This window comes from Aphis gossypii, chromosome 1, assembly GCF_020184175.1.
Source record: "Aphis gossypii isolate Hap1 chromosome 1, ASM2018417v2, whole genome shotgun sequence".
Lineage (NCBI taxonomy): Eukaryota > Metazoa > Arthropoda > Insecta > Hemiptera > Aphididae > Aphis > Aphis gossypii.
In genome coordinates, this window is record NC_065530.1 from 85,397,005 (window position 1) to 85,409,252 (window position 12,248).

The 12,248-nt window shown below is 28.6% G+C and overlaps 1 protein-coding gene across 5 annotated transcripts in view; it reads left to right on the plus strand.

Moving 5' to 3' along the window:
* Positions 1-12,248, plus strand: part of LOC114125438 (serine-rich adhesin for platelets) — a 47,562-nt gene that overhangs the window by 8,659 nt on the left and 26,655 nt on the right. For all 5 annotated transcript variants that reach the window (XR_007603144.1, XM_027989115.2, XM_027989276.2 and 2 more), the window contains exons 2-5: positions 1,567-1,655; positions 1,728-6,194; positions 7,668-7,787; positions 7,866-8,370. Coding sequence is in view for 4 of the 5 variants with exons in the window: in XM_027989115.2 (XP_027844916.2) it covers positions 1,593-1,655; positions 1,728-6,194; positions 7,668-7,787; positions 7,866-8,370 (5,155 nt within the window). In the remaining variant the exon portion in view is untranslated. The remainder of the gene's footprint in view (positions 1-1,566; positions 1,656-1,727; positions 6,195-7,667; positions 7,788-7,865; positions 8,371-12,248) is intronic.

Genomic DNA, 12,248 nt, shown 5'->3' on the forward strand with positions numbered 1-12,248 from the left:
TTATTTTAGAAATTAATATTAAAAATTACCTGAATAAACATAAGTTATTTAAATTATTTTTTTGGTTATAGCTCTTAAATTAAAGATAAAAGTTAAAACTCCATGTAACAACTTTCAGAATAATAAATAATAGTCTATACTAAAGGCTCTCTAGTCTATACGTATATATGTGTACAATATAATGTATAATATTATAGTATATTATTAATACTTTTACAATTATTATTATTACAATTTAGTGTAATTGATACATGTATATTGTATAAAAGTAGATTATTGTTCATAACCTGCAAATAAAAAAATGATGCAATGGAAATGACCAATTTGACAACATTTAGAACGATAAAAATGCCTAATGATTTTTTCGAAATTGAATAATAATATTAATAATGTAAAACATATTGACATACATGGGCATTGTATCCCTTTGAATTTGTTAGGAAACATTGGCTAACTATAATGTTGTAATGTAAAATAATTGAGGTCTAGGCCACTGCAGCACTTATGTTCTTAGTTTAAAACTACTTCCTTGTAAGGAAATCATCGGGGTCTCAACATACATCGATATTGTTTGGTGGTATATAACAGTCCTTTCGTTACTTTATTAAAACTGTTTAAACCATCAAGGACAGACTATTTTCTATACGACTAAAGTGCATTGAAATGACCTAGATGGTTTACCATATAGGTTGACAATCGCCAAATCTTCGGATGACGTAGGTAATGCCTATACGGTTATACAGTTATAAGGCGATAATTAAATTATTTATTATAAAATATGTGTAACAGTATTCGAACCGATAGGAAATGCGGTACTTGAATTTAATTATTATTTTTATGCCAAACAACCCACTCGACTTTATGGTGTCAAAAAAAAAAAAATGTTTATGGCCCTGAATTTCTCTTTTTGCAAACAACCATTCTCCCACATTCATCCGTGTGTACTGTGTAGGTTGAACATTTCCCAAAATCTTTATTGTCGTATACATAGTATTATAGGCACGTTGAGTATCGTATTATAATCGAGAAAGATAAATCTCTAAACAGCTGATTATATATTTATATAAGAGTCATCGGCCGATAAAAATTTTATAAAACAAATATTCATGTTTGTAAAATAAAAATATATTTTAAGTATTACCTATAAATAATATTATATTCAATATTAAGATATTAAGTTTATTTTTGGAGTTTTAAAAAATGAAAAAAAAATTCTAATCTAAATGCGAGGCTAAACTATGTTTAATTTAATTTTGGTTGTCTGTTTGTCACAACAGTCTAAAATATTAAATCAATTATATCGTTTATGGGTAATGGCGCTAATGATAATTTACAATGCACAAAGTTGTTTATGTATGGTGGAATGAATGCATGTAATTTGTAGGTCTGCTTTGCCACAGAAGTTTTATTGTAACCATAAATGGAGTTACGTATCTTGTTGTACCTACTTTATTGTTACATATCTTATATTTATGCGTAATGTAGAACACATTAATTTTATGATTTTATTTAAACTTATTATTATAAATCGTTTTTTTTTTTAATATTATGTATTTTTGATTATAGGTTACAGAATCAGGTAATAAAACATCATGGCGACCGAAGTAGGATCGGACATCGCACTTATACAAGATGAGGATATGTTACGTAAAATGGTAATATTATATTAAGCTAAATAAAAAAAAAGATTTTTTAAAATCTAAGATATATTATTGCTTTATTTTTAGTGGCAACAAACTGAAGATTTTGGAAAGAAAAAAGAAATTCGTATGAGAATGTATAAACTTCGAGAACAACGGCTTAAAGAGTTTTATACGACAGGAGAAATGATCCAAACAGAAACTACAACTAAACGATCATCAACCAGAACGCATACTGAATCTATAACGGACCAAGGATTTATGACTATGAAAACTAAAGAAATCAGAGATTCTGAATCTCCGACAGAAGACTATCAACGACAATCAAATACTAATAAAAATTATTACGTGTCGTCGAAAATTGACGAATCGGATGGTAATAGAGGAATAGTTGAAATTGAACAGACGAGCTCTTTAAAGCCAAATGAAGAGTATACTCAAAGTTCATTACAAACGTCTATGTCTAGCTCAACTTCATCTAAGTGGAAATCATCACAGACAACTATTTCTGTTTCGGAAGAAGTTCAAAAGGCTGATGTAAATTTGAATTCCAAATTTATTGCAAACGAACAGACTAACGAAGATCGTCAGTTGACATTTGATACATCATATAATAAATCGGACAGTTCAAATATTGACAGTAAGGTAACTGAATCAATATCTACAACAAACATAGAAAATATTAAACGAGATGATAATAATCAATATTCAAATGATCATCAAAAAGTTATAGAAACGTATACATCTAACGTTGAACTAGTTGAGCCTGTATCGGAAAATATATCAAACAAGGACAGTAATGTTATAGAAAAAACGCACATCTCAAATATTTCATCAAACAATTCTGAAAATGTTGAGACAGCATCGGATAGTAAAATTATCAATGAACTTCATAAATTGGACTCTTATCTATCCACTCAACAATCAACTGCAGATTCTACCAAGTCAAATTCTATTGTTTCTAATGATGATAAGGTAATTAAAAAAGTTGATGATCAAGTTCTTGATACATCAAAAGAAAATATCGAAGGTCATTATGTCACCACTCATCAACATTCATACCAACCACCAAGGATAAGTGTGGATTTGAGTCCATCGCATGAAGCATTTGCTAGGAGCTTACGATCGACTCCAGAAAGGTCTAGTCCTTCACCTTGCAGAGAACGTACAAGTCCAGAGCGTAGATTTAAATCTGTCAGTCCTGAAAAGTACAGAGCATCGCCGGAAAAATCAGGAAGTCCTTCTAGATCACTTAATTACTCTACAAGAAGAAAATTGTCATCTACGCATACAAAAGGTTTATCAAAAAAACGATCGATTACACCCACTCGAGGTGAAAAATACGATTCTTCAGATGATTCTGATTGTTCTGGTGCAACTCATGGCACTTATGATAAATATAAAAGTTCCGATGCTAAAAGAACTTTGTTTAAAGAAGAAACTAATATTACTTCAGTATCAAAGTATGGCCAAAAATCAACATCTACAAGTCCAGTACGAAGAGAAAAATCTCCTGGATATAGCAGCGAAGGTTCAGTTGGAAAAGAAGTAAGAAAATCCTCATCTAAAGTGAAAAATAGTTCACATGAAAGTAGCCCTGAAAGAAGTGCATTTAAACCAGTTAATAATTATAAAACAAATCAAACTCAACAAACTACTAAGGATAATAAAATAAATCGTATAGCACACGAAGAAAATGTGTACACAAACAATTATGATTCTAAAAACAAAATTAGTGATAACAAACATTTAGTTAAAGTAATAAAACCAGAAATCAATAATGATTTGAATGAATATGAAAATGAAAATACAGCATCAGCTACAAAAAATACTGAAAATAATATCATAGAATCAAAAAATAAGTCCATCCAAGAAAAATTCATCATAGAAGAACAAGTGTGTACATCTTCTGAGCAAGTAGGCAATAAAAAAATAACAACACAACCAATGTATAACACTGAAACAAACAAAACACCTAGGGAAAAATCACCATCAAAAAGTGTTAAAAAAGAAAATAAAATAAAACAGGAAGAGTTTATTGAAAAAGAAAACGAAAATGTAGTCATACAGAGTACATTCACTAATGAAGGCACAACAATAAAACCGAAAGAAAAATCTCCAGCAAAAGAAGTTAAGCCGGTTACGAAAGAAGATAAAACATACTCAACCATTAAGACTCATGAAAATGTATCACATGTTTCTGATATTAAATCTATTACACCTTCTAAAAAAACAATTTCGGCAATACCTTCATCAATTAAAAAAGTTGTACCTTCTTCTTTGGAGAAAACCCCATCAAAAAAAAACCTTATACATAAGGATTTAAAAGACGGTATATCAAATAAAACTGTTAAAAAAGATCTTTCAAGAGAAAAAATGGATATTAAAATTACTAGAAGTGATAGTAAGACTTTGGTACATAAGAATTCAAAAGATCGTATTACACAAAAAACGGTAGTTAAGAAACCAAGTCAAGAGTTATTAGTAGACAAAAAAACTACAATATCATCTAGACAAAAAATTACTAATCCAGAAACTAAAACCAAGACCCAAGAAACAATAAAAGTTCTTGAAAAGAAAGACTCGAAAAATAAATTGAAACCTTCAATTAGTCCACAATCTTCACAAAAAAAGTTAGGTGCTGTAAAATCAACTACTGAGACAAAAACAGTCATAGATTCTAAAAGAACTATAGGAAACATAAGTGGAAAGAAGATTCCTTCTTCGAATGATATCAAACCCAAAACACCTACTTCACCAAAGTCTGATTTAAATCAAACACCATCTAAAGTAACAAAACCTTTTAACAAGACTATACCAACCTCATCTATAAGTAAGCCTCAAATAAAAAAAACAACTTATTCTAATTTAAATAAAACTATAAAAATTGAAATAAGTAAAAATGTAGAACAAAAATCAAAAGATTTAGAAGATGAATTGCCTCCAGATAATTTTGAAAGTGATACTGATTTGGATGATTCTACCAATAAACCAAAATACATTAAAAATAAACCATCCAATTTGTCAACGTCTTCTTCGTCTTCAGAAGAAGACAATAATGACGAAGATGATATACAAAAAATTCAAGATATTGATAATATAAGAATTGAAGCTGAAGAAGAATACGCTAAAAAAATGACCAATAAAGATGCGTTATTAAATGTTATTGTTCAATTACCCCCGTCATCTAGGGAATCATCACCCGAGTATTCTGCGAGGTTTGGCCAGCCATATTGTTCGGTATCTGATGATGCAAGTTTACCAAGATATGCTGATGTTGTAAGTGAACCAGAAGATGTTAATGATTACAGTAATTGCAATTTACAAAGCAGCAGATATGACGTTGTAACAGACTTAGATGAAGAGAGTAGTGTTACAGTTGCTGACAGAGTTACAAAGTTTTTGAATAATGTCAACAAGCAAGAAGAAATACAAAAAACTACGGAAATACCGCAAAGTCCTCAAGCAGTAAGAAAAACCAAACAAATATTCGAATCCATTGCAAAAGGAAAAAATGAAGAGACAGATATTATAATTGATGCAAGTGAATCAGAAACACTGAATATTGAAACTGAAGAAAATCGAGATTTGACAAAAATTAATAAAACACCGACTTCTCTTTTGACAAGAAAAATTTCTGGAGCATCTGATTATAAATCTAGAAAAGACTTCTTCGAGAACAAAAAATCAAATGATGTATCTGAAAAAGTAACACATTTAACCCCAAATAAAATAACTAGATCATCATCAATAAAAGACAAACGTGCATCGTTCGAAACAAAGATTGATAAAAAAACACCGTTGAAAGACAAAACCAATGAACCAAGAACAAAATCACCAGAGTCTAAAAATAGCTCACCTGATAGAACATCCAAAACTCCCGTAAAAATAAGCAAAACGGAAACATTTGATGTTAAAGTTGAAGAAATAAATAGATCTAGAAGGCTATCAGGTTCAAAAACAGTGAAAGACAGAACAGCTACTTTTGAAAAGAATGAACCTACTCAAAAATCGTATAAAGAAAATAAAACTACTTATAGACACCAAGTGCCAAGCACACCTTCAAATACAAGTAAGATTTCAGAAACACGTACTAAGTCAGCTCCGGTGACTGAAACGAAAACCTCAGATCGTGTCACAACTAAAAGGGTCTCAAGTCCAGAAAAAACCACTGCAACTGACTCGATTATTAAAACCAACGATATTACAAGCAGAAAAATATCATCAAAAAGTCCCGATAGAAAGATCACGGAAACTCAAAAAAGAAATAGCACGACTAAAAGTCCTGAGCGAAATTTAGAGATCAATAAAAAAGATGACACTACTAGTGGGAATCATATTTCACGAGATACAATTTCTTCATCGTCCAAACAGCGAGCCACCGTCACTTCTGCTAAAACTGATTTTGGAATAACAATGAAAAATACATCAACGCCAAAAACTACATTGACAACAACAACAACAACAACAACAACTAAATCGATTTCTGTCAATAACACTGATGACGAAGTGCAGATTGAAGAAATATTTGATTTACAAACTTTGGAGATCATGGTAAATATATTATTCATATTTATAAATTTCCGATATCAGTAAGTTTGGAATCAATAAAAACTCAATGTAAAAGTATTAAAATGTAACGAGTACTAATAATTTATAATTATCGTTACTCTAAAGAAACAATATTAAACAAAAATAACTGCTCCATAAAGGTTAATCGATAAAAAAATGTTGTTTTATTTTTTATTCAAAATAAAAATAAATTGTATATAAGTGAATTTTATACATAACGCATATTGATTGAATAATGATGAGGTATAAAATAAATAAATAATACTTATTTAGTAGTAGTTCCGTGAAACGTAACGATCATAATTCTATGAACAAAAATATACTCTCCCGTGGTTTTTATGCCTATCCACAATGCCGTTAAATCAATACTAATTTAAAATATTGGCTTAGTTGTACTTAGGTAAAAATATACTTAAATTACCTACTTAATAAATTTTGAAATTTATTTAATTTTAACCCACATGAATATTTTTTTTTATATTTACATTTTTTTAAATTTATAAATGTATAAATATTTTGCACTTTTGATTACATACAGTTATAAACTTTAATATGCCATTGAACTTTTACACCATAGAGACTAGAATCAGTGAATTAATCTTATTAAATATACTAATTTATGACGTATATTAATTAATATTTTAAAAATCATTCATTTTAAGGGGTTTTATATAGGCAATATGTATTTACCTCGTGCTTAATGTATAATACATTGTATAATATGATAATAATAAATAAGTGAATGTTCTTTAGTATGTGTGATATAACTCCGAATTAACTACTTTAACATGTTTATATATCCTGATGAGAAAACTATTATAATAAATGGAATAGCATAAATTTATGTGCATGAAGTAATTAAAAAATTTTTGTAAGAAATTAACATGAAGTAGGTAACGAAAATGTGTATAAGTATAATAGGTATATAAAAAAAATAATGTGAATAATATATTTCTTATTTTTTTAAGTATGAAAAAAATTTTTGAAATAATGTATTCAATTTTACTTGCAACGATAATATATAGTTTATCATTTTTTAATTGATTCCTTTATAATATATTATTTGAAAATGTAGAATTTATCATTATTTTAGAAATACAGCAGTGTACACTCGATTATCTTCAGATTAGTGTGGTTTGTCATCCACGGAATCCACGAATTTAAATTTAAACGAAAATGTTATAATTACATATACCTATATGTTATTAAAAAATTTAAATCATGTAATTTTAAATAATATTTCAGGAAAATTAAATCAGAGCATGTTATTGTTAACCTTGTGTTATGTATATAACTATTATAACTATATAATATATATAAATGTATACAATTCTTTTATTGACGAAATATTTAAAAAAAATATATTTTAATGTAGAAAGTATCTATATTAGCAAATATATTTGTATTATACTTTATTATAATTTTTCTTATTATATCATACTTTTATTTATTTAGCTTGAAAAGGCAGTTGGTTACGACCGCAGGAGACGAATAAGAGCACAAATTCGAGTAGTGAAACGTCAATTAGAGACGAACACCGGAACAGCAATAAATACTACAACACGAGTAACGAAGGTAAATTATTTTATTTCATAACTTTATTATTGTATTATATTTAAAAAAAAATTGTTATTTGTTAAAATTTGATTATAGAACTTTCAAGATGTTTTGCCAGCCAAGAAACAAAAACAAAGTAACATAACTGTACAAAAAACCGAGTATGTTAAAAAGGCTGAAGTCAAAAAAGAAAGAAGCGTTTCACCACAAAAATCGTATGCAAATCCAATTGGTAATTCAAGATCTCCTTCACCTCAAAAGTCTCTTAAGTCAGTGGTGGAAACTCGAACACCATTACCTACACAGAAAGCTGTTCGAACAATTGAAAAAGAACGATCTCTTTCACCTCAAAAAACTGTGACATCAGTTGATAAAGTTCTAACCCTTTCATCTCAGAAAGTAACTCCGATTGAAAAAGTCCGATCTCCTTCACCTCAAAAGAGTACTCTGACCGAAAAACCCCGATCTCCTTCACCAAAAAAAATGACTGTAGTCCAGCAACAACAAGATTCACGATTCAACAAAAATGAAAAGTCTTCTCGAAACTCAACTACTACCTCTACCTCAACGTCTTCGACAACAGTCACTAAAACTACCAAAGGTAAATTTATTATAATGTAATATCATATTTATTAAACTACTAATGCTATGAGAAAATATTTTAATGAATTAGGACTCGTTATAGATAAATGTATAAATGCATAAATATGAAGCTTTGAAATACAATGATAGTTTTACAATGATTATAGGTAATAGGTCACAATCACTATTAATCATTAATTATTACTATAATTTATGGTTTTGTTTTAAAAAAAATATCGTTAACAACAACTCTATTTTATACTTATTTAATTCGGCAAGGTTATCGTACAGACAAAACTATATTGTATACATTTTTTCATGAAAGAAAAACAATTTATTCGTGAAAGTAAAGAAAAATCAATATTTTGTAGATAACACTGTGGTTTAAATTTTACTTTCTTAGTATTATACCGTTATTAAGAATAAAAAAAGAGAAGATATTTTAACAAAAAATAATAGTTTATAATTTGTATTGCTGAAAGCAATCTGAAATTCAGTCATGTATAAAATTGAGTTCTAAATGTTTTAATACATTTTATATTCTAAAACATACTATTTTAATCAATTCTTTAAGAAATACAACTATTTAAATTAAAAATTCATACTATATAAACAATTAAAAATTATGAGTTGACACTTAAATTTTGTTTAAAGTACAATAATAGTTTTAAATGTGACTTAAAATAATATTGTTAAGTATTTTTAATTTATAAAAGTATTGTAACAAAACGCTTATAAATTTGATCCATTATTATTTTCTATCTTGATTAAAAAGTAAATTACCTAAGTAACACCAACTGTAAAATTAGGTTAAAATTACGTTTATTCTATTAACTATAATTATAAAGATAATAATTATAATTTGTAAAAATATGATGTGTATCCTAGGCCCCAATTATTATTATATGTTAAGTTATAATATATATACAGGTACAAATAAATTTTTTATTTGTGATCTTTTATCAAGCAAATGTATCCAAAAAAGCCAATTTTCATTATTTTCCAAAAATATTTTGTTTTCATTTTATTTTATAAAATATTTACAATATACGTATATATTATACATGAACATTTAAAGTCGGGTAGGTATAAAGTATTTGATTTTAGTTGACAATTATTATAGTGAAATTATTAATGCGAGTAAAGTAATAAATATAAAAATATTTTTTAATCGATATTTTGATAGTTTGCTTTGCTACACAACGAAAAGTTGATACGTTAATTGACATAATATGATGTCGATATCTTATGGTATTCATATAGTAGGGGTGGCCAAACCGTATGCGGCTCGCGTCATAGACTTTTGTGGCTCGCAACTTATCGTAACATTTTTACAAACAATTTTTTTTAATATGAATTTATGTATATGATTTATGTATTTATGTATAATAATCTGACTTTTTTTTTTTTTACATTTTGAGCTCTTCCATATTTATTTATATATTTGGCGGCTCGCGAATCTCTTCTCGCTAACCACCCCTGTCATATAGCATTTACATAAATTTACCAGCAAAAAATATCGAGGCAACTTACATCGACTTTTTATTATCTTCTATTAGGTATAATATATTATACCGATTGGATTTTATTTTATATTTCCGCTCATAGTTGTAAAAACTTCAAACAAACGTAATATAAATGGTTATCGTCATCATAATTGAAGACAACAATTTTTACATCCCAATTCGCATGTTTTAAAAATAATATACTTATATTATATATATTATATTAAAAAAATTAAATCTATACATAGTTTTTCTACTCAAATATAATTATATGCACTAAGTAAGAAAATTACAAGGACAAGTAATAAATGTTAAAATGTTAAAAAAAAATGAGCAAACATGACGTGATTAAATGTATATTTAAAATAATAACGACCATGCCAAAAAAAATATTCACCGGCAGATAACAATATTTTCAGTATTTAAGTATTTGTATAAGCCACCAAATGTATTTTATTATATTAATGAAAACCTTACCTGTTTAAAAATGTAAGTTAGGTATATGATATCAAGCATAATACACTTTTGAGCTTGTTGCGTAATTTAGCTATTATTGGCGGAAAGGCGGGGATACTTGGTGTTGGAAGAATGGTGACATCACATATTCAAAAATATAAAAAATTTTAAATTAAAGTTATACAAGTGTATTGTTATATATTTCAAACTTTCAATGCTTGACAAATTTAACTCTGGTTTATTCTATTTTATTTTAATTAATAACATTGGTTTCCGGTTTCCTTATGAAATTTAATTATTGCATACACATAATATACCAAACCACTAATTTACGGAAAATGAGAAATTGTTACGGGCAGCCGGAAGCTTAGAAATCTTCTTAGTTTTTACTGTAAGTTAAGCAGTGTGCTTATAATTGACCATGAACAGTGAAATCATATATTTATTCTATTGAAAACGGCTAGCCGGAATTGGCGTAAGGGAATACTCCGACACGCCGACACTGACATATTTTACTGCCTGTTTTCAATTAAATACAAACGCAAGCAATATAGAAAAAATCATAGTATTGTAGTTTGTGGTTACTGGTGCAAGTTCATAAGAAAACTAAGTTGAATTATTGACTTATAATTGTTATTAAACTAATATACAGGCCAATGACCATAACTAATTAAATATAGTTTAATTCGATATTTTAATTCTCAAACGTGATTTATAAGAATATATATTTTGTAGCTTGTACGTTGTACTTCTTCCAATGGCGGTGCTAAGTAGTATTTTGATTTTCGGTACTATTAAGTCAGTGTGGATGGGTGGGTAGTTACTGCGGTATGTAGTACGGAGTTCTGGAGTAGGTAGTTATAATAGTAATGTAGGGCGCCAGGGCGGAATAGTGGTAATGAACGATTTAAATTTAAATATTTATAAGTGTACATTTGAATGGAGAAATCTCATTTTTACAGGCTACCCTTTAATTTTAATCCGTGAATGGACAGAATCCTATCCAGGACTCATGAAGTAAAATATCTCGCGGCGCCACTGACGTCGGTACACCATTTATTTTTGTGTCCACATAATATTATATATACTATTCTCAATTCTGCATAAAACTACAAAATTTATGTGTCAATTATATAAGATTAAGTTTAAACTATCAACTGAATTATACATAGGTAACAAGTGGTTTAAAAATAATTTGAATGATTAACTGAATATTGGATAGCAGCAAACCAAAAATTAAAATATCCTAATATTTCCCATTTCCAGCACTCGATGCCCAATATTTGTATCATGTACAATTACTGCAACTAATAAAACAAAAACGATAGATAATAATTATGTTGATAAATGATAGTTGTTGATCAGCGGTCTCCGACGTCATTTGAAATCGTTCGCATCATAGTGATCATACCATCTCACAGTTCTCGCACACGTTCCAACAATTTAGTCGACTTTCGTCGGTAGTAATAATGCATATAGATATACGCGCGTCGTATTGAATATCGCACGGCTATTCCAAATCATCAACCGCGTCGGCGCGCGCCAAACGATTTTTTGAATTTCCGACTATACGTAGCCACATAATATACTATAAAAGTATAATAGGTACTAGGTACTTACCATTCGATCACCGGTCATTATAATATCGTTTCGCACCATCACTCGTCCCGGGCCGAGTAATCAACAACTACAATAAACACACACGCACGCAATATAATTGCCTTGCGACTGCATTTTTTTTTCACATAAATCAAAACTGTAAATGCAACCCATAAAAATCCGTACACATATGTCTGCACCACAATATGTACTATATACAGAAATAGTTTATGTCCGTCGCGGGACTATCGAGCTCCGGTTTGGCGAAAACTCGAACAGACCGTTTATAGACGCGTGTATTTCAAATATTATACATACTATTATATTGCATGGTAGT